Source organism: Cervus elaphus, chromosome 19 (genome assembly GCF_910594005.1).
Source record: "Cervus elaphus chromosome 19, mCerEla1.1, whole genome shotgun sequence".
NCBI classification, from domain to species: domain Eukaryota; kingdom Metazoa; phylum Chordata; class Mammalia; order Artiodactyla; family Cervidae; genus Cervus; species Cervus elaphus.
In genome coordinates, this window is record NC_057833.1 from 25,419,898 (window position 1) to 25,442,622 (window position 22,725).

Sequence of the window (22,725 nt, forward strand, 5' to 3'; positions counted from 1 at the left end):
CCATCTCCTGTCTCTCTTTTTTAAAAAAATAATTTATTTTTGGTTGTGCTCGGTCTTCATTGCTGTGTATATTTTTGTTGTTTGGTCTCTCAGTCATGTCCAACACTTTGTGACCCCATGGACTGCAGCACACAAGGCCTCCCTGTCCATCACCATCTCCCAGAGCTTGCTCAAACTCATGTCCATTGAGTTGGTGATACCATCCAACCATCTCACCCTCTGTCATCCCCTTCTCCTCCTGACTTCTATCTTTCCTGGCATCAGGGTCTTTTCAAATGAGTCAGCTTTTAGCATCAGTTAGCCAAAGTACTGGAGTTTCAGAATCAGCATCAGTCCTTTCAATGAATATTCAGGACTGATTTCCTTTAGGATGGACTGGTTTGATCTCCTTGCAGTCCAAGGAACTCTCAAGAGTCTTCTCCAACACCACAGTTCAAAAGCATCAATTCTTTGGCATTCAGCCTTCTTTATGGTCCAACTCTCACATACATACATACATGATTACTGGTAAAACCATAGCTTTGACTAAACAGACCTTGTCAGCAGAGTAATTGTCTCTGCTTTTTAATACACCGTGTGTGAGCTTTCTCTAGTTGTGGACAGTGGGGGCTATCCTTTATTGTGGCGTGCAGGCTTCTCATTGTTCTGTCTTCTCTTGTTGAGGAGCATAAGCTCCAGGTGCACCAGCTTCAGTAGTCATGGTGCATAGGCTTAGCTGCTCTGTGCCATGTGGAATCTTCCCAAACCAGGAATCAAATCTGAGTCCTCTGCCTTGGCAGAAAGATCATTATCCACTCTACCACCAAGAAAGCCCACTACCTCCTGCCTTTCCTTATGCTGTCATTGTTATATATATATTTCATTTCTATTTCACCCCATAGAAAAGACTATCAATTTTGTTTTAAGCAGTTATCTGTGTTTTAAAGAAATCAATAGATTTCAATTACATTTACTCAGTTACCTAGCATTTCTTAAAGTTCTTCATTTCTACCTGGGGATTAAAGTTTCTAGGTAGAATCATCAGCCTGAAAAACTTTCTTTACCATTTCTTGTAATGTCAGTATGCTAGCAATTAATTCTTGGTTTTCCTTTACTTGAAATGTCTTTATTGTGCCTTCGTTCTGGGAGGATATTTTCACTGGATATAGAATTTGGGTACTAACTAAAAAAACTAAAACTAAAAACTACTAAGTTTTTTCTTTCAGTATTTGTTTAATGTTGTACCACTGGTCTCCTGGTCTCCACAGTTTCTAATGAGAAGTCAGTATTATTTGCAAATTGTTGTCCTCTTATTTGTAATGTGTCTTTTTTCCCCCATGGCTGCTTTTAAGATGTTGCCTTTTCTTTGGATTTCAACAATTTGACCATGATATGCAAGCCATTCTTTGTATTTATCCTAATTTGTCTTGAAATAGAAACTTTTTCTTCTGGCAAAAGCTATGTCTCTGCCAAATTTGAGAACATATGGGTCATTGTTTCTTAAAATTATTTTCCCCCTTTCTCTCTCTCCTTCTGGGATTCCAATTATAGTTACACTTTCCCACAGGTTCCAAAAAGCTTTCATTGTTTATCCAAAAATTTTCTCTTTGTTCTTACAATTGGATACTTTTTATTGATTTATTTTCAAGTTGACTGACTCCATTCTGTTATTAAGCCCATCCTTCTCCTTAGTTCAATAGGGGTAATCTACTATTTAGCCCACTATTATTATTATTATTATTTTTTTTTTTTCAGCACAATCTTTATACAGAACAGAATACATTTCTCCACATTGTACTCAGTCCAGCAGAGCCCAGACTCTGGGGCTGTTGTTCCTAATCCTCAGTGGAGACTTCAGGCTTTGCTACTTAGCACATTCTCCAGGGCTCTAGTTACCTGATCAGCACTGAAGTTGTTCAGAGAGACATTCTTCTCTTGGCCAAATGCGTAGCGGGCCCAGAGCTTGGGCTGCACATCCGAGCACTCGCGGATTAGGATGGGCAGGTCGGGATTCGCTTTCTTCAGCTCCACATAGCGTTTCTCAATGAAGTCCCTGACACCCTGGCTGCCGGGCGAGCGCTGGCACAAATGGATACGAATTTCACGAAGGCCCAATTGCCCTCGGACCCCACGAATCGCTGCAGCCGCCGCCATCTCGGCTAGTACTTCCACTATTATTATTATCATTAATGACAATCTACTATTTAGTCCACCCAGTTAATTTTTTAGCTTAGATATTTTATTTTCCATGCCAAAATTTCCATTTGGCTCTTTTTAAAAGTCACGTTTATTAAAATATTACTCAGTACAGTAAAATTCATGACCTTTGGCAAAGATGTACATTTGTGTAACTGCTACCAAATCAAGACATGAGTACTTCCATTCATCATCCCAAAGAGTTCTCTTATGCCATTTTGCAGTAGACCAACTCCTACCCTTTCACCCTGTCAACCATTGATATATTTTTTGTCCCTTTATCATTGTCTTTTTCAGAATGCGACATCAGTGGAGTCATACAACATGTAGATTTTTTGTTTCTGGTTTTTTTTTTCCCACTTAATATGATGCTTGTAAGAGTCATCCATTTTGTTGCATGTAAACTGCTGATTATTTTCCCAGGTTTTGTATTTCCTTTTTATGCATTCACTAATGATATGCACTTGGGTTTTTTTTTTTCCCCAGTTTTTAGCAATTTTGAATAAAATTTCCTCAAAGTCTCCTCCCATGCACATCTTTTGGATTACCTCAGGTTGAGTTTTTCCACATGTGTGTGTACATGTAGCATTCTGCCTGCAAATCAGACAGAAGTCACCAAAAGGTCTTTAACTCACCAAAGGTAAATATCTGTATCTGTTAGGATATTTTATATACAGTGCTCAGTTGAGATATATATTTAGCAAAATTATTTTTAAGTGGAAACAACACAGTAAATAATATAAGGTTGCTTGGATGTTGCCTCCTATATAAATATATTGTATTATTACACGTTATAATTTTAGGTTATAAAGGTTATAAAGGTCTATTTGTTTCACAGCCAGTTTGGGATGAGCTTCATTCATTTCACTTATGCTGTATATGAAAGTGAAAGTCGCTCAGTTGTGTCTGATTCTTTGTGACCCCATGGACTGTAGTCTGCCAGGCTCCTCTTCCCATGGAATTCTCCAGGCAAGAATGCTGGAGTGGGTAGCCGTTCCCTTTTCCAGGGGATCTTCCCAACCCAGGGATCGAACACAGGTCTCCCACATTGCAGGTGAATTCTTTATCATCTGAGCCACCAGGAAGCCTTATGGTGTATATAGTTTGAATGATATATAAATTGATCCTCCTCTTGACCACCCCTTCCCATCTCAGTATTTTGCAAGATTTAATTAATTGTACATCTGGTGCCACTTACTTGCTACAGTTGTTATAATTTGATGACAAACCCACTTCTCATCATTGAAGGGGAGAGAAAAGATGTGTGTCTGATTAGTCCCAAGATTTTTTTGAGCTGTGCCATGCATGATTCTCTCTGCCTATGCAACTCCATCTTGGAATTTTTTTGGTCTTATTATTTTTATCACTTTATAGAGAAGAGGCTACTGATGAGTACTAGTCTTTTTTTAAGATTATTTTAAAAATCTATTATTATTTGACTGGGCTGGGTCTTAGTTGTGGCATGCAGGACCTTTGATTTTGGCATTTGGGCTCTTAGTTGTGCCAGCATGCAGGGTCTAGTTCCCTGACCAGGGGTAGAACCTGGATCCCCTGCATTGTGAGTGCAGAGTCTTATATGCTGGACCACCAGGAAAGTCCCCAATACTAATCTTAAATACAGTTTTATTTTTTTCTGTCCACAAGTAAATTAATGTCTGCTCTTAAATATCTACTCACACTTTCTTGGGGGAAAAAATCAAGTATGAGTGCTAACAGATGTTGCATGTAAATTGTTAGCAAGTAATGACTACAACTCAGATGATTAAGAATTTTGTAACAGAAAGTTCTGTTATGTTTTAATTTTTACATACAATTATGATAATTAGCATATTGTAAGAATATAAATCTTTGCTTTTTAAAGTTTATTTTTTACTATTTCTTTATTACCAGTGGCTTCATTATGTAAATACTAAATATTGAATAAATTAAATGTCAATTTTTTAATTACCATAGTTCATGTTTCTAATGGGACCTTCAGGTGTTTAGAGATTTTTTTGGGGGGTTAACATTCAATGCAAAAGTACTAGATGGTGTATAATTCCAGAGTTGAATTTTAAGATTCCCTAATATGCATACTATCTTTTAATCTGAAGTAATAAATAAGCTATGATTTTGAGAGTGGGTGGGGGGGAAAGACTCTCATACATAAGAATGGTATTACTGGGTCTTTTGGCAATTGTGTTCAACTTTGTAAGAAACATCCACACCAGCAATGTATAAGAGGTCATGTTACTCCACATCCTCACTGGAACTTGGTACCAAATCTATCTTGAAGTGAAAAAGGATTTAATTTACTTTGCAAATTCACAGAATCAGTATAAGGGTCAACCTTGAGAAATGGGCAGAAGCTAGAGAGCTCCAGAGATATAGGCAGTGGAAACATAAGCCAAGATTACTGTACCCAAAGTATCTGCTCTGCATACTGTTGAAGCTATTAGAATGTATATGATCCTTAACCCTCTCCACATGTTTGTACGTCCGTGTTAGTCTCAGTCATGTCCAACTCTTTGCAACCCCATGGACTGTAGCTCACCAGGTTTCTCTGTTCATGCAATTCTCCAGGCGAGAATACTGGAGTGGGTAGCCATTCCCTTCTCCAGCAGATCTTCCTGATCTAGGGATCTAACCCAGGTCTTCTGCATTGCAGGCAGATTCTTTACCATCTGAGCCACAAGGGAAGCCCTTCCATATCTTCAGCACATGCTAAAAATTCAATGTTCTCTGAGAAAGCATAAGATTGACCGAGCTCTAATCACGGGAAGAGGATGGCTCCACTCAAATCTATGGTAACAGACAAACATTACCTCCCATTAAAACCATATTCAATGAGGAATTCCTCAAAAGGGAAATCACCAGTTTTAGGAAGGAAGTGTTCAACAGCCAGGAAAACAACTATCCACTAAAACAGTCATGATAGAAAATTGGAAAAGTACAGGAAAAAAAAACAAAAACAGGGAAAGGAGAGAAAGAAATAATCTCCCTAAATGCAACAATCAAGATACAAACACTAACAACATTTTGTATATTTCATTTATGTTAATTTTTTTCTAGGCATGGGATTTATATATAGTTGCATTATGCACTTGAATATCACAACACTATCTCACCTTTAAAATATTTCCCAATGCATTTCTATTATTTCTTACATATAATTTTTCCTCTATTATTAAGCCCACAGTAAGTCTGCTTATGCTAAATGTCTATGCCAATTGAGGCCAAATATCCACAATTTTTTGATGGCCTATGTTCCATTTTTATTTCAACTGAATTGCAATTACATTTTTTCCATTCATTTAAACAGCAGCAACAAAGGATTTCTAAGTATAATCAACGTATTCAAATTGTTGTCATAGTAAATACTACCTTACAGAGATGGAGTTACTGTCAAAACTAAAATGAAGACAGAATCACTTTGGGATAACTTGGATGTTTACAAGTCAGTTGATAGTATGGAACAGGCAATTTATAAGTATTAGTGTATAATGTATCAAAGTGTAGGTTGCAGGAAAACTGAATTTTTGACATGGATAATTGCCTATATTCATAAACAATGGCACATTTTATCTGATCAGTTTCATACCCTTAGTATTAACTCTTATCCATTTATAGTTGGGCTAAATACAGTATAAAAATCATTCTATTCTTTGGTAATACACTCAACTTTCAATTAAACATGTAAATTATTTTATCCTTTTGTAAATTTATTAATTGTGGAAATATGTTGCTTAATTTTTCCTGAAAAATTGTCATAAATATGAATTAAAGTAAAAATAATAGAACTATTTTTAGAGGAGTGGTCACTCATCTATGATCACTCACCTACAGCCAGACATCCTAGAATGTGAAGTCAAGTGGGCCTTAGGAAGCATCACTATGAACTAAGCTAGTGGGGGTGATGAAATTCCAGTTGAGCTATTTCAAGATGATGTTGTGAAAGTGCTACACTCAATATGTCAGCAAATTTGGAAAACTCAGCAGTGGCCACAGGACTGGAAAAGGTCAGTTTTCATTCCAATCCCTAAAAAAGGCAATGCCAAAGAATGCTCAAACTACCACACTCATCTCACACTCATCTCACACTCATCTCACATACTCACATTACTTTGAGTAAAGTAATGCTCAAAATTCTCTAAGTCAGGCTTCGACAGTACATGAACAATGAACTTCCAGATGTTCAAGCTGGATTTACAAAAGGCAGAGGAACCAGAGATCAAATTGCCAGCATCACCTGGATCATCAAAAAAGCAAGAGAGTTCCAGAAAAACATCTATTTCTGCTTTATTCACTATGCCAAAGCCTTTGACTGTGTGGATCACAACAAACTGTGGAAAATTATGAAACAGATGGGAATACCAGACCACCTGACCTGCCTCTTGAGAAACCTGTATGCAGGTCAGGAAGCAACAGTTAGAACTGGACATGGGACAACAGACTGGTTCCAAATTGGAAAAGGAGTACGTCAAGACTGTATATTGTCACCCTGCTTATTTAACTTATATGCAGAGTACCTCATGAGAAACACTGGGCTGGATGAAGCACAAGCTGGAATCAAGATTGGCGGGAGAAATATCAATAACCTCAGATAGGCAGATGACACCACCCTTATGGCAGAAAGTGAAGAAGAACTAAAGAGTCTCTTGATGAAAGTGAAAGAGGAGAGTGAAGAAGTTGGCTTAAAGCTCAACATTCAGAAAACTAAGATCATGGCATCCAGTCCCATCACTTCATGGCAAATAGTGGGGAAACAGTGGAAACAGTGACAGACTTTATTTTTGGGGTTTCCAAAATCACTGCAGATGGTGACTGCAGCCATGAAATTAAGACGCTTGCTCCTTGGAAGAAAAGCTATGACCAACTTAGATAGGATATTAAAAAGCAGAGACAATACTTTGCCAACAAAGGTCCATCTAGTCAAAGCATGGTTTTTCCAGTAGTCATGTATGGATGTGAGAGTTAGACTATAAAGAAAGCTGAGCGCTGAAGAATTGATGCTTTTGAACTGTGGTGTTGGAGAAGACTCTTGAGTCCCTTGGACTGCAAGGAGATCCAACCTGTCCATCCTAAAGGAAATCAGTCCTGAATATTCATTGGAAGGACTGATGCTGAAGAAGAAACTCCAATACTTTGGCCACCTGATGCAAGAACTGACTCATTTGAAAAGACTCTCATGCTGGGAAAGATTGAAGGCAGGAAGAGAAGGGGATGACAGAGGATGAGATGGTTGGATGGCATCACCGACTCAGTGGACATGAGTTTGAGTAAACTCTGGGAGTCGGTTATGGACAGGGAGGCCTGGTGTGCTGCAGTTCACGGGGTTGCAAAGAATTGGACACGACTGAGTGACTGAACTGAACTGAACTGGAATAAAAATAATAGAAAAGCTTTTTTAGGGGAGTGGTCTAGTGATTAGGATTTTGAGCTTTCACTGCTGTGACTTGGGTTCAATCCCTCATCAAGGAACTGAGATCCTTCAAGCTGCATGGCCAAAATGAAGAAAAGAAACCTTTTTTTATTATTTTATAGAAAAGGTATCAGTGACCTTATAATAAAAATAAATTCAATCATTAATTCATTTACTTGTTATTTCAACAAATATTTAATTGAGTGTATTCTATGTGCTAAGCACATGGATAAAATGATGAACAAAAAGACAATTTCCCTTTGGTGTAGATTAGATACTGGAGGAGACAGACATAAATTCAATAATCGCATCTTTGATAAGTATCACAAAAGAGACAGTCATGGTGCTGGGTGCTGTATAATGAGGCTTCTGATGGTGTGGGTAGTGAGAAAAGACCTTCCAGGGAATACTAAGTAAACAAATGCTAAAAGGATGAGTAGAAGTCGCCTACTCTAAGTTAAAAGAATGAGGATTAAAGGAATTGGTAGAGAGAAGAGTAGATGCAAAAATCTTTGAGAAGAAAGGCAGGAATAGAACTCAAGAGGAAGAAAGTGAGCATGGTATAAGATGAAGCTGGAAATGAGTAGAGGTCAGGTCATGTAGGCCTAGTAGGATTGAAGCGTTTTAAGGAGATAGTGATATGATGAGTTTGGATTTGCATAATGTCACTCTGAATGCAGACTGGATAATTAATTAGAGGAAGGCAATATGGATTCTTAGAGATCAATTACAATGCTATTTATGCAATAACTTTTGAGAACATCCTATGTGCCAGGAACCGTTGCTAGGTGCTAGAGATCAATACATTGGTGAACATGACTAACAAGGCTCTTATGGGACTGAAAGCACCTTAATGTATTCAAAAATAAAATATATAAGCAGTATGAATAAATATATTGGTACTTTTGAGTTTGGGCTACCCAGGCGGCTCAGTGGTAAAGAATCCACCTGACAGTGTGGGAGATGCAGGTTTGATCCCTGGGTCGGGAAGATCCCCTGGAGTAGGAAATGGCACCCCACTCCAGTACTCTTGCTTGGGAAATCCCATGGACAGAGGGGCATGGTGAGCTATAGTCGATAGGGTCACAAAAGAGTCAGATACAACTTAGCGACTAAACAACAACAACTTTTAAGTTTAATGTGAAATATAAATTAGTATTATTAGTATCTTTAATTTAATAAAAGACAAAACAGATTAATAGAAATAAAAGTTTTGATATTTGTTTTGGCATTAACTAGTTACCTGACCTTGGTAAAGGAATATAAGCTTTATGTCGTGGGCCTTCGTAATATTCATTTGTAAAAGAAAGAATGAGACTAGTGAACTGAAATTTCTCTTTCCACTAAAATTTTACTAATCAAATTACATAATTGAAAAAATGGCCTCATCATATTTAGAAACGGCTTGCTTCATCAAGGAAAGCTAATTCTATTTGTTCAAGTGAAACTTTAAGTGGTAAATTTGTATAGTCTTGCAAATCTATTCAAGTGATTTATAGCCTAATGATTCATAAAAATAAAGCAATGATTCATATCCTAATTACTGACTATTGAGGTGTATAATAACTTCTTCTGTATCACAGTGATTATAATTTCTAAAGCTTGTTTCACAGGCAGAGATGACAAGTTAGAAGATGCTATATTAAAACCAAGCTAGAAATATGACAGTTTAATTGGAAAATGTTAATGACTGTACTTCAAGAAAGTACAGAATTCCATGGCTACTCATTAAAGATTTTGAAACAAAAATCTTAAATGATAAATTCTTAGAGAAACTGAATCTTTCTATCTCTACCTGCTGTGGCTTTATATACAGTTATGTATGTCATAAATGCTTTGAGGGGAAAAGTATGACAATACAGGAGAAAAACAATTACATGAGTTCTGTGTGCCATTACAATATCTAGTTATGGTAAAACATTTAATCCTATAATGAAATATTAAAATTTACTATAAAATAGTATTATTGGTTGATGACATTTCATACTTAAAAAATAAAACCTAGAAATTGTAACATATTTCATCACACCTTTAGGTAATAGAAACAAAGTTCATCACAATGAATATTGCCCATTTATTGAAACAAGTTTAATAATTCTTTTAGATATACTAGTTCTTATTAGCAGATAAGAACAAACCACAAAGCTATGAGAAATCTTGTTCATTCTGATTTGAAGAGTGATGGCATGGGCAATGTGCATATTTGTGAATGTGTGTGGCGGGATATAGGGTGGAGAAAGATGTTCCATAATTCTAAACTAACTTTTCTAACTCCCCATTCTCTGCTGCCCTGAAGGAGTACGGATGAAAAAAGAAGATGGAGATGGACAAGGGAGGGAGTAAGGGAAGAAAGAAACTACACACAAAGAGGAGGGGATAAACCGAAGTAAAAACATATAAGATTAAGTCAGGAAAGACGGTCCAGTGTGCCACTTAATTCAGAGATGGAGGTGGGGAAGCTGATCCTCCAAAGGAAGAATTTTAGTAGTTCTACCTTCTACATTTCATTTCCCCACCTCAGAAATTATCTTATTGCTTGATGAAAACGTCACACACTTTAATATACTAAGTACTTAAATTTAATTCAATTTTTGCAGTATTTTTGTTTGAAGCCTGTTCATTCAGCATCTTGTGAAAGACATAAGAATTTTTTTAAATGGTCTATTCTTTCAAGGAAGTTCTTATTTTGATCTATCTATCCTGGACTGTAAACAGTTTTGTCCCCTTGATATATGCATTCAATAACTACATTTCCAGTGAAGGTGAAGAGACACATTTCACATAAAAAATCTTGGCTGGGACCTGCCTTGGAAGAGGACAGAAGCCTGGCCAAGGCCAGCAGCAAGATGGCCTTATCTTCCAGACAAGAGGAGACATCATGAGCACTGCAAGCCTTCCCTTAAAAGAGAAGAGAGATCAGGTTTGGTGTGGAAGGACTGTCCTCTCTCTGGTAGGAAAAGAATGTGATGGAGGTCTTTGCTACAACAAGCTTGGTCTGGTAGGTAGTAGGATTTGTGGCTGGGGAAATGCTGGGGCAAAGGGAACAGAAACAGGAGCCATTGCTCCTGTGGTCAGAGTTGAGAAGGCAGTGTAGAAAACATCAGTCCCATCAGGTAATTATAGGGCTGCAGCTGAGTTAACGGTAGTGGTAATAGCACCAGCAGCAGCAGCCAGAGTAACAGTAAAAATAACAGTAACAGTTAACATCTACTGTTTATTATATGCTTTGTTGTTGTTGTTTGGTTGCTAAGACTATGTTTTAATTATACATATCAAATTTTAATCCTCACAACAACAGTAATGAGGTAATTGCCCTTTTATAAAAACTCAAACTGAGGCATAGAAAGTTTAGTTATTTGCCTGCAGTTATGTGCCTAGGAGATGAAAAGGATGTCACAAGGTTAAGAAATATTAGAACGTCATAGTGCCTGTTTGCTAGTCAAACTGCCATATATCCCTTAAAAGGAATCAAATACAGAGATTTCTCTGGCAGTCTGGTGGTTAAGACTATACTTCCAATACAAGGGTCATGGGTTCAGTCCCTGGCTGGGGAACTAAGATTCCACATGTTGTGGGGCCAAAAAAATCAAGTATAACTTTTCTTAGGCTATCATACAATTTGTATGGTGATACATTGTAGGAAATCAATAAATTTGTGTACAAAGCCTAACAGGAAACAATACACAGAGGAAATAAGATGCTCTCTTCACTGTGTGTGTGCTCAGCTGTGTTGGACTCTTTCCTCACCAGCTTAATATCTTTTCAGTCTGGAGGCTTTCTGGAATGCTGGGCACACCCTAGTTTAAATACAAAAGTACATTCCACAGTGAAATAGCTGTGTGTGTGTGTGTGTGTGTGTGTGTGAAATTTCAGGGACTGTTTTTCCTTGCTTTTGCCCTAACCTTCACGTGCATGCTCAAATCATGCCCAATTCTTTGCGACCCCAAGGACTATAGCCCCCCAAGTTCCTCAATCCATGGGATTCTCCAGGGGTTGCCATTTCCTTCTCCAGGGAATCTTCCAGACAGGGGATTGGACCTGTGTCTCTTGTGTCTCCTACACTGCAGGCGGAGGCTTTACCACTGAGCCTCCAGGGAAGCCCTTGCTGTAACGGTTATTATGGCATTAAGTGGAGGGCTGAAGGTAAATATTCTTCAGTTATGAAGAAGGAAACCAGTAATTACCACACTGCTTCACTCATTTTGTGGAATGCATCACATGCTTTTCAGGCATTCTAAAGTGGCCTGACAAAATTAGGAAAAATTCTAAATACTGAGGATCTGTTTGTGATGTTAGGAAGTGTTCCATTACAAAGTATGTTTTCCTTCTCTTGTCCAAATTTAATATTCTAGCAATGGATTTTCCTTTCTGCCTTTATTTAACCAGCAAATAGGTTGAAACTACGCAAAACTCACCTTTGGGAGGAGTGTTTTTTTTGAGACTGTGGCACAGAGCATTATATTTATTAATAGAAAACAAAGAAAATAAGACTTTCTTTACAGCAATAGGAATTATAGGAAAAATGATAAATTCTTGGCTAGACTTCAGAGGAAAGCAGCAAAAGACCTCGAGGAAGAGGGGGTGCAGCAGGAAACAATTTACTTTGGCTTCAGAAAGTTCTAGAATCTCGTGCCATATTTTTACATTTCTTCAAATGCGAGTTTATATATTTTAAAAAGTGCTAGAAACACTAAGAATTTATTCTAATCATGCTTGAAATTCCCTAGCCCAGACCACAGTGCTTTACATACGTCAGGATATAAATAAGCGGCTTCTGAAAGTCCAGCTGGAGAGACTCTAAGTTCCCATGTCCTGGACACCAAGAGACTACCAAACTCTGAACCCCTTAACCTTCGTTTAAATTCCTGAAGCCAGAAGCATACAGGCAGAAAAATCTTACAACTCACAGGAACCACTGAGGAAAAATTCATCTGTCAAGGCACAGGTTACATTTAAGGGATCTGGCGGAGCGTAATCCATTAAAAAAAAAAAAAAAAAAAACGCTGAGGGGACGGAAAATCCACTCAACCTCTCCCTAGGAAACGGGATATTTACTGGGTAAACAAGCGGTAGCCTCAGACACACCTGCTAATCACGCCCACAGAAACCCAGGTTCCTCTATCGCCACCTCCTGGTCGCGTCCCGGCGCTTCTCTACAAATTCGTGACGTTCTGACGTCGGAGCCGTTGGGTTTATTTGAAACACACGCACGACCAATCCGTCAGCGCCTGCAGGGAGGAGCGCGGCGGCCAATCACCGCCCCTCTGGAGACTCCAGCAAATGGGAAGGAGGTTGACATCACGCGCCAATCGGCATGGCTTTTAGAGAGAGCGACTCACTTTTTGAATTGGCTTTGGCTGTGGCCGCGGCCGGCGAGGAATGGCGGTAACGGTGAGCGGGACCTGTGCTTGAAAAGGTGGGACTTCCAGGGCGTCCTCTGAGAGTGGTGAGGGCTCTGTGGGTGCGCGTGGCGGAGGTGGGGAGTGGGCCGGCGTCCCCAGAGCAGTGGGCCGCTGTGCTTGTGTCCCGCGGCCCCGCCCCGGTGACCGCGAATTCCGGAGCGCCCAGCCCCGGCTTCCCGGCTCGGGAAACCACCCCGCCGTCTTCCCAACAGCGGGGCCGGGTTGCAGAGTGGGAACTGGAGGTCCTCCTGGCTGCTATGCTTCGTTATCGCTTGCCGGCTTGGATATTTTTTCCGAAAGAGTTTCTGGGCAAAGGGGGGACTTGTCGGAAAGGGGGTGTTGGTAAGCCACAACGGGCTCTGCGAATCTGGGGGCCGGCAGCTGCGGCGTTTGGGGGCTTATCTCAGATTCCTTAGTGGTTTCACTCTTGGATTCTTCCTGGCATCTTTAGTTTTTAGTATTTAATGTGAAACGCCAGCCCTTTCCGGCGCTCCACCCCGCGTACAGATGGGTATGGTTTAAGGGTTAAAAGCGCAGCCTCTGAAATCAGCTCGGAATTGAATGTTTGTTTTGCCAACTGTATGCCCTGGGGGAAGTTTATCTCTCTGCTCTTGGTTTCTTTATCTGTAAAATGAATATAATAATAGTACCTGCCCCTCAGGATTGTTGCAAAGATTAAATGAATGCAAGTAAAAGGTTTAGAACAGTCCCACAAATTGGTTAAATAAAAGTTATTTGTTAATGACAGTATTACCTAATGTGAACAATGTTATTGTCAATAACACCACCAACATGTCCAGTATGGCATTTAGCTCCTCCACCCTGAAAGATGATTGCCTAAAAAAATAAAAGGAAACTTGTTTAAATGACAAATTTTATCTTTGTTATGGAAAGAGACATATTTTGTATTTAGTTAGAAACTCTTTGAGTATGTTCTCAGATGAAAAGTAATCTGTATGGGTTTATGAACACTGATTTTTTTTGTGTGTGTGTTTATCTTAAAAGCTTACAGAATACATGAATGTGAAAAAATTATTAGTGCTTTTCAGTTTGTAATCAGATTGTTGATACAACTTTAGCATGCATCTTTTTTCTAAATGTTAAAGCTGTTTTCCACTGTTTCCCCATCTATTTGCCATGAAGTGATGGGGCCAGATGCCATGATCTTAGTTTTCTGAATGTTGAGCTTTAAGCCAACTTTTTCACTCTCCTCTTTCACTTTCATCAAGAGGCCTTTTAGTTCTCCTTCACTTTCTGCCATAAGGGTGGTGTCATCTGTATATCTGAGGTTATTGATATTTCTCCCAGCAATCTTGATTCCAGCTTGTGCTTCATCCAGCCCAGTGTTTCTCATGAGGTACTCTGCATATAAGTTAAATAAGCAGGGTGACAATATACAGCCTTGACGTACTCCTTTTCCTGTCGGGAACCAGTCTGTTGTTCCATGTCCAGTTCTAACTGTTGCTTCCTGACCTGCATACAGGTTTCTCAAGAGGCAGGTCAGGTGGTCTGGTATTCCCATCTCCTTCAGAATTTTCCACAGTTTATTGTGATCCATACAGTCAAAGGCTTTGTCATAGTCACTTCATGGCAGATAAATGGGGAAACAGTGGCTGACTTTATTTTTCTGGGCTCCAAAATCACTGCAGATGGTGACTGTAGCCATGAAATTTAAAGATGTTTACTCCTTGCAAGGAGAGTTATGGCCAACCTAGACAATATTAAAAAGCAGAGACATCATTTTGTCAACAAAGGTCCATCTAGTCAAGGCGATGGTTTTTCCAGTGGTCATGTATGGATGTGAGAGTTGGACTATAAAGAAAGCTGAGTGCTGAAGAATTGATGCTTTTGAACTGTGGTGTTGGAGAAGACTGTTGAGAGTCTCTTGGACTGCAAGGAGATCCAACCAGTCCATCCTAAAGGAGATCAGTCCTGGGTGTTCATTGGAAGGACTGATGTTGAAGCCAAAACTCCAATACTTTGGCCACCTGATGGAAGAGCTGACTCATTTGAAAAGACCGTGATGCTGGGAAAGATTGAGGGCAGGAGGAGAAGGGGACAACAGAGGATGAGATGGTTGGATGGCATCACCAACTCAATGGACATGGGTTTGGGTGGACTCCAGGAGTTAGTGATGGACAGGGAGGCCTGGCGTGTTGCGATTCATGGGGTCGCAAAGAGTCGGATATGACTGAGCAGCTGCACTGACTGAAAGCTGTTTTGGCAATAAACTGATCATATATAGTGTCATCAGAGACAATTTTGCTTTTTAATTACTTCCCTGTTTTGATGGTCTTTAAACAGAGAGGCATAAGTGTGAACTCATGGTATTTTTGATTTATTAAAGACTCACTCTTATGTTCCTTAAAGCAGCAGTCATCTCTTGATTTTTCTTTCTTTTTAAAAAATTTTATTTTTGTTTGTGCTGGGTCTTCCTTCTGCATGTGGTCTTTCTCTAGTTGTGGTGAGTGATCTGGGGCTACTCTCTTCATTCCTTGTGGCGCACTGGCTTCTCACTGCAGTGGCTTCTGTTGCCAAGCACAGAAATCAGTAGTTGGGCCCTGGCTTCAGTAGTTGTAGCATATAGGTTAGTAGTTGTGGTGGATTTTTCTTATTAACAGGCTTTTAAGGGGACTTGAAATGAAAGCCTGTTCAGAGCGTTTCTTTTTCACTAGAAACATTTACGTGTGAGAGACTTAACAGAAAAATAAGGGCTGGATAGAGTTTATTACTGATTCTAAGACTTTTACTATCAACTATTGGAGCTCTCCTTTGGGAAGCCTTTAAATAATGATTGATGTGGATTTATGGTAAAACAATGAGAAATGTTCACATTGTGAATGTTATCAGTTCAGTTCAGTCATGCAGTGATGTCCAACTCTTCGCAGCTTCACGGACTGCGGCACACCAGGCTTCCCTGTCCATCACCAGCTCCCAGAGCTCGCTCAAACTCATGTCCATTTAGTCAGTGATGCCATCCAACCATCTCATCCTCTGTTGCCCCCCCCTTCTCCTCCTGCCTTCAATGTTTCCCTGCATCATGAGAATGAATAATTGTCACTCTTGTAAAGACATCATCTATTAAGTTTATCACAACTGGATTTGAGTTGTACTGTTACCTTTTCCTGGTGTGGAAACTGAGGCATAACCTACTAAGTGCAGAGTTGAAACTGGAAGCTGAGTTGCTTGACCTTGAAGCAACTAATATAAGTTAGTCCACTTAATAATCAGGCTTAAGTCTATTAGTGTGTACCTTGTCACACTATTTGATATCACTTTGCAGAAATGAGGCTAATAATACTTTAAACATTACTTTGTTAAAAATATAGTGAAAGTTATTTGTATATTTTTTTATTCTGAAAATGTAGGAAAGGTATGCACCTTTAGATCAGATGGGGCCTCTTCTTTGTATTTGCCCAATATTCTGGAAATTTACCTCAAGACAATAAACTTACATTAAAAACTCCAATTTGAATTGATGACGGTCTATTCAGCTTTTTCTTTATTCCCGGTTTGCTTAACGTTTCAACTCTTTAAGTCCTGGAAATTTAAAAAAAAGATAATTTTTCTTTCATAGTCCAGGATCATAATGACACTTGTTATTGTCTTGTGAAATCTTTTAGAGGAGAAATTTTTGTAAAGTAATATGAAAATACAGATAAGGGAGCAGTCCAGTTATACCTGAGAAGTTTGGAGAAATCTACAGAAGATAAGTCAAGTGGTGTGATGGGTTGAAAGACATGCTAGGAGAAGAACTGAGCCCTATTAAATGCAAGTAGGTGTGAAGTAAATTGATTGCAGAATTCTGGGAAATCCTTTATGGCTGGAGCAGTACAGTCCATGTGGACTTGGGGAAATAGAGGAGGTGAGGTTAAATAGGTGGACTAGGATGAAAGTGTAAACTGGACGGTGAATTTGAACTTGATTGTCTAAGGAGCCCTTCTCATGCAAGTTTGAAGCAGGGAAGTAACATGGTCACATTTATTTTTAGAACCATACCCTGAAAACCATGTGGATCGTGACCTCTGAAGAAACTGGTGATAGAGTCAGTTTTCTGGAACTGTTGCTTTTCATCAAGTGGGCATTGTGGCATTGGCCACAAAAAGACTGGCCGGATCCCAGAGATACAGAGATGCTTGAGGGATTGATAGTAATTTCAGTTCAGTTTAGTTCAGCCGCTCACTCATGTCCGGCTGTTTACAACCCCATGAATCTCAGCACGCCAGGCCTCCCTGTCCATCACCAGCTCCTGGAGTTTACTCAAACTCATGTCCATCGAGTCGGTGATGCCATCCAGCCATCTCATCCTCTGTTGTCCCCTTCTCCTCCTGCCCCCAATCCCTCCCAGCATCAGAGTCTTTTCCAATGAGTCAACTCTTCGCATGAGGTGGCCAAAGTACTGGAGTTTCAGCTTCAGCATCAGTCCTTCCAATGAACACCCAGGACTGATCTCCTTTAGGATGGACTGGTTGGATCTCCTTGCAGTCCAAAGGCCTCTCAAGAGTCTTCTCCAGCACCATTTAGGGGAGGGCAGATGAGGTGGATGAAAGAGTAAGGATGGATCAGGTTTTTGACTGGGATTTATTTAGGGGATGATGGTGACATGATAAATGAAAATAGGAAGAGAAATAGTTTGGATGAGGGCAAAGGTATGGAGGGGGAGGTAGCATAGTATTTATGAGTACATTTTGAGTACTTTTTGACTGGTAACATCCTGTACTTTTGTACTTTTATACATATAATACTTTTGGTACATTGTTATTTTACTATATCTCTATGAGTCAGGTATGAGTATCTTTATTTTACAGATAAAAAAGAGCAAACAGCCTCAGAGAAGTTGAGTGACTTCTTTTGGTTCAGTATTTTTAAAAAATGGGCAATGATATTTCTTATAAGTTGTAGGTATTAATGCTTGTTTTTGCCTAACAATTATGTTCATTTTTTGTAATTTTATTTAAATTTTTTTTTCAGCCATCATAGAAGAGAACAAACAATGGCTGATAATAGTGCATTAACATCCACTACTGGCAGTACAAGCTTGGCAGACTCTTCCATTTTTGATTCTAAAGTTCCCGAAACTTCTAAGGACAACTTATTTATTGGATCTACTTCATGTGTTGAAGGTAAACATGTTACCTGCTTTAAAATGCCAAAGTACTCTTTTAATCCTAAACTTACTAACTAGCGATTTTCTTATGATTTGACTATAATATTGTTAAGTTAGGGTACAGGCATTCAGTAAAAATTTGTTAACAAAAACCCATTACACTAAATTTTTTTATTGTTGTTTGGCATTTTCCAACTTCGAAGGAGAGGGCGTCTTGTTGGATATTGCTTTTGCTGTATGTGAGGGCAGTCTAGCTGCAATATTGTTAGCTAGAATATATTCAGTTAGGACTGGTCAGGTGAAGAGCCACTTCTTCCCTTTCCACTGTGTAAACCTATCTTTCCTAAAGTTGTATGTGCTATTTAAGAGGATGACTCTGCAAGTTAGTGAATGCTTTCTTTGGTTATGAAGAGTGCTAATGTTTGAATACTTTGTTTATAATACAGTATGTTTCTCTTCTGAAATGATACCTGATCAGATTTTTTTAAAAAGCTAGAAATTAAGTCATTTTAATTTCAAGGAATGTTTTTATCTTAAAGATGAAAAACATTACAGATATAGCCAAAAAAGGGGTTGGAGACTACTGATTTCGATGTTAGTGAATAATAAAAGTGTTTTACTTAAACATTTTTAATTTTAATAGAAGAAATGCCTCAGATTGAAACAAGAGTCATACTGGTTCAAGAAGCTGGAAAACAAGAAGAACTTATAAAAGCCTTAAAGGTATGGAGATTTAGCTTTTTATTTTTTTTGACAGAGACTATTTTCTTTCCATCGGTGCATAAATAAATTTATAGTTTTCTTAATCTCATAATTAAGTCTCTTTTCCACAGACTATTAAAATAATGGAAGTCCCTGTTATAAAGATAAAAGAAAGTTGTCCTGGAAAATCGGATGAAAAATTAATAAAAAGTATTGTTAATATGGTAGGTCAAGCATTTCATTGCATGTGGCATGCTGCACTTCCTTTGATTGTATTCTATAGTCCACTTAATGGTGATTGGGCCTAAAGTAGACACGAGGTATACTTTGAGCACTCTGAAGCTAGATTAATGAAAACTATGACATTTATTTTAAAATTAGAATGTTTCTGAAACCTCAAACTATAATGTTCTATAATGAAATCCTTATAGAGTAATTTGGCATTGTTAAATTTAAATGACATTTCACTTATGTATTTGTGAAGATCTAATACTTTAAACTCTAGTTTTTTCTGAATAATTTTATTTTATTCTAAATTCTTGCTTTACTTCCACAATTGCAAGTCAATATTTGACAGTCATCAGGGAATTTACCTCACTGTATGAAATATTTCTAATTCCCTATACCAGCTAATACTAGATTGTGAGGGTTTCCATAATAATATATGCTGGGTGGCTCAAACAATAGAAATATGTTTTCTCACTTTCCTGGAGGCCAAAGTCCAAGATCAAGGTGCCAGCAGGTTTAATTTCTCTTGAGGCCTTTCTCCTTGGCTTGTCGATGACTGCCATCTTCTTGCTTTATCTTCACATGCCTTATCTTCTGTGCATGCATATCTCTTTTGTATGTCCAGATTTCCTTCTCTTATAAGGACACCTATCCACCACTAATCCAGTCTGACTAGAATCCACCCATGTGACTTCATTTAACCTTTATTACATCTTGAAAAGCCATATCTCGAAATAGTAACGTTCTGAGGTACAGGGGTTTAGGACTTCAACATGAGTTTTGGGATACACAATTCATTCCTTCACATCAGCCTGGAAAGTAAAGCCCAAATATTGACTCACCCATTTGAATTTTCTTTTAAATGGTTCTGTTTTTTTTACACAAGTCATGTAGATACTTAACTATCTTCATTCTTTTTCAGGGATGTACATTACACAGTTGCCTTTTTGTATCCTGTGTATACAATGTTGTAGTTGCTGCCATATTTTCTTATCTTTCTCTTATTTCCCTCATATAAACTGAACTTTTTGTAGATGTTACATGTCATAGTATTTTTTCCTTTTTTTCTGACTATAATTTGTGGAGGAAGAACTATGCATATGGCATCATTTTCTCAGTCAGAATTAAAAGCAACTGTGGATATCTTTCTAAGGCATGCTACTATCAAAATACATGTACTTAAAAAATTCATCATCCCTATTTTTATATCCATACTAGATGCTTTATAATGAGTACTAAGTCATGTCAGAAACTTACGCCTTTATAATAATTTTCAAAATTTAAAATCTTAATGTAGAGATATGTTTATATAAATAACTAAAGAAATATGACTGTTCACTATTAAGTATAACGCTCACTGTATGATTTAAAACTTAAGTTTCTACATTTCTACAAATATACAAATAAAAATGTTGATACTGAGTTGATTTTGGGGTCTTATTTAGAAAGATTTATAATTGATTTTATAATATATAAATTTTATTTCTTAATAACTCCATGGAAAAAATCAAGGAAATTAAAGTGCCATTTGTAAAGATGGAATCAGTTGAAGAATTTAAAAGTTTGGATTCTCCAGAATTTGAAAATGTATTCATAGTCATGGACTTCCAGGATTCTGTCTTTAATGAGTTATACAAGGCTGATTGTAGAGTTATTGGACCACCAGTTGTATTAAACTGTGCAGAAAATGGAGAGGTAAGAAAGAATATATGCTTATTATAACTTTTCAAGGTTAATAAAATTTTATTAATGAATTTTTATGCAGAAAAGTCTCATTAATTGTTGAGAATATAAAATATTTAGAATAGAAATAGTAGTGACTACTCTGTAGTACTCCTACTAAGAACTCAAAAGTCCTTTAATCATAAATAATATGTGTGTGCATGCGTGTTAAGTCGCTTCAGTTGTTTGCAACCCTATGGACTTTGGCCCACCAGGCCATAGGATTCTCCAGGCAGGGTTCCTTTCCAACCCAAGGAACGAACCCAACCCAGGGATCAAACTCCCGTCTCTTACATCTCCTGCATTGGCAGGCAGGTTCTTTACCACTAGCACCACCTGGGAAGCCCAAGGAATATCATATGTATATACAAAATCTTAATACCTGCAGTATCTTGGAAAGAAATAATTTGCCTTCAACCTGAGTACCAATGATGTGTATATATAAATACATAAACTTTAATTTTCCTCTACATAGAACAGCTACCACAATTGCATTTTTATCAGTTTCTACTGATAAATTAGGGAAATTACTTTAGCTTTTTGTTTTTGAATAGCATTTCAGTTAAGTTGTAGTAGAGTTAATACTTATTTTATTGCTCTGTTTTGGCATTCTTAAGCTTGCCTTATTAACTTTAAACTTCTTGGGTCTTTGTGCTTCTTTTATTATAGATACTAATAATGAGCACATGATAATCTTTTAATTCTCTGTTTTGATTCAGAAGTGTTGTTTTCAAAAAACACATAAACATTTTAAAGGCCAAGATTATGGAAAAGTATATTTCTGCCTAATAGTGGGAATTAAATTTATATCTGTTTTTAAACATTCTCTTTCATATATAGATAGATAAAATGATTTGTTAAATTATTTACTGTCTCCATTTTTTAGCTGAAAAGTTGGAATCATATTTGGTTCAAGTATATGTATGATCAGTCTTTATTAGAAAAATATTTTTGACCTCTTTTAACTTTAACTTGAAGCATTTACAGTAGTATATGGAAATCTTTTATTATAGACAATGCCTCATGTATCAAAGTACATTTTGGAAATAAAGGTTTGGGTATGGATATTTATATTTTACTTGGCAGTAGTAAAGTGTGTTTAGAGTATGTGTATCAAATATGATATGGGAAATCATGGGAAATTTTTATTGTGAAATTGGTCCTTGCAATTTGTTACATATTGAAAGATGCAAGTATATTTTGGGGTTGGGAATGTTAAATGGCAAGAGAGGGAAATATGTTTAGTTTAGAAAGATGTGTTCTATTTTTGCTATAGAGAAGCTCACAGATTTAAAATTGTATCCTTCAGCCTTTGCCATTTTCATGTCGCCCACTCTATTGTACCAGCATGATGAATCTAGTACTGTGTTTTACTGGATTCAGGAAGAAAGAAGAACTAGTAAGTATTTTAAAACGTTCTAGTCAAAGAATATTTTCTCTAGCAAAATAAATTTAAATTTGCTTTTTTTTGGTAGTTGTATCATGATTTTATTTTTAAAATATTGAAGGAGAAATTACTATGAACGTGAAGTGAAGTCACTCAGTCGTGTCTGACTCTTTGCAACCCCATGGACTGTAGCCCACCAGTTTCCTCCATCCTTGGAATTTTCCAGACAACAGTACTGGAGCGGGTTGCCCTTTCCTTCTCCAGGGGATCTTCCTGACCCAGGAGTTGAACCTGGGTCTGCTACATTTCAGACAGACGCTTTACGTCTGAGCCACCTGGGAAGCCAACTATGAGTATACTAGGTCTTAAACTTTGTGAAGAAACATTCTGAAGAACCTTGTAAACAAACAAATGTTTTGTCTAGGGTGGCTGGTCTGTGAATTAGAAAAACTTAGTAACTATCTGTTTAAATTGTGTTTTTAAGTATTTTATTAGTGCATTATTTGAAGTTTTTGTTTATGCATTGCTATTTTTTGTTATGTATATCTAGTCTTAAAGTATTCTCATTGCTCTAGAGAATTCATAGAAACCTCTTTTTTTG

At 37.7% G+C, this 22,725-nt stretch overlaps 2 protein-coding genes across 10 annotated transcripts in view; one reads left to right on the forward strand and one right to left on the reverse strand.

The window, feature by feature from the left end:
- Positions 1 to 1,719: 1,719 nt before the first annotated feature.
- Positions 1,720 to 2,145, reverse strand: LOC122675560 (NADH dehydrogenase [ubiquinone] 1 alpha subcomplex subunit 2). The gene has a single exon (XM_043874474.1). The coding sequence runs from the start codon at positions 2,131 to 2,133 to the stop codon at positions 1,834 to 1,836; it is 300 nt and encodes a 99-aa protein (XP_043730409.1). The 5' UTR covers positions 2,134 to 2,145; the 3' UTR covers positions 1,720 to 1,833.
- Positions 2,146 to 12,846: 10,701 nt separating this feature from the next.
- ECT2 (epithelial cell transforming 2) overlaps positions 12,847 to 22,725 on the forward strand; it is a 56,515-nt gene continuing 46,636 nt past the window's right edge. For 2 of the 9 annotated variants that reach the window (XM_043874623.1, XM_043874629.1), the window contains exons 1-6: positions 12,866 to 13,022; positions 17,950 to 18,101; positions 18,729 to 18,808; positions 18,919 to 19,011; positions 20,528 to 20,710; positions 22,047 to 22,136. In XM_043874623.1, the coding sequence (XP_043730558.1) occupies positions 17,972 to 18,101; positions 18,729 to 18,808; positions 18,919 to 19,011; positions 20,528 to 20,710; positions 22,047 to 22,136 (576 nt within the window). In that variant the 5' untranslated portion in view covers positions 12,866 to 13,022; positions 17,950 to 17,971. Of the gene's footprint in view, positions 13,023 to 13,183; positions 13,321 to 17,949; positions 18,102 to 18,728; positions 18,809 to 18,918; positions 19,012 to 20,527; positions 20,711 to 22,046; positions 22,137 to 22,725 lie in introns of those variants that run through there. The other 7 variants (XM_043874630.1, XM_043874632.1, XM_043874626.1 and 4 more) reach the window with 6 other exon arrangements.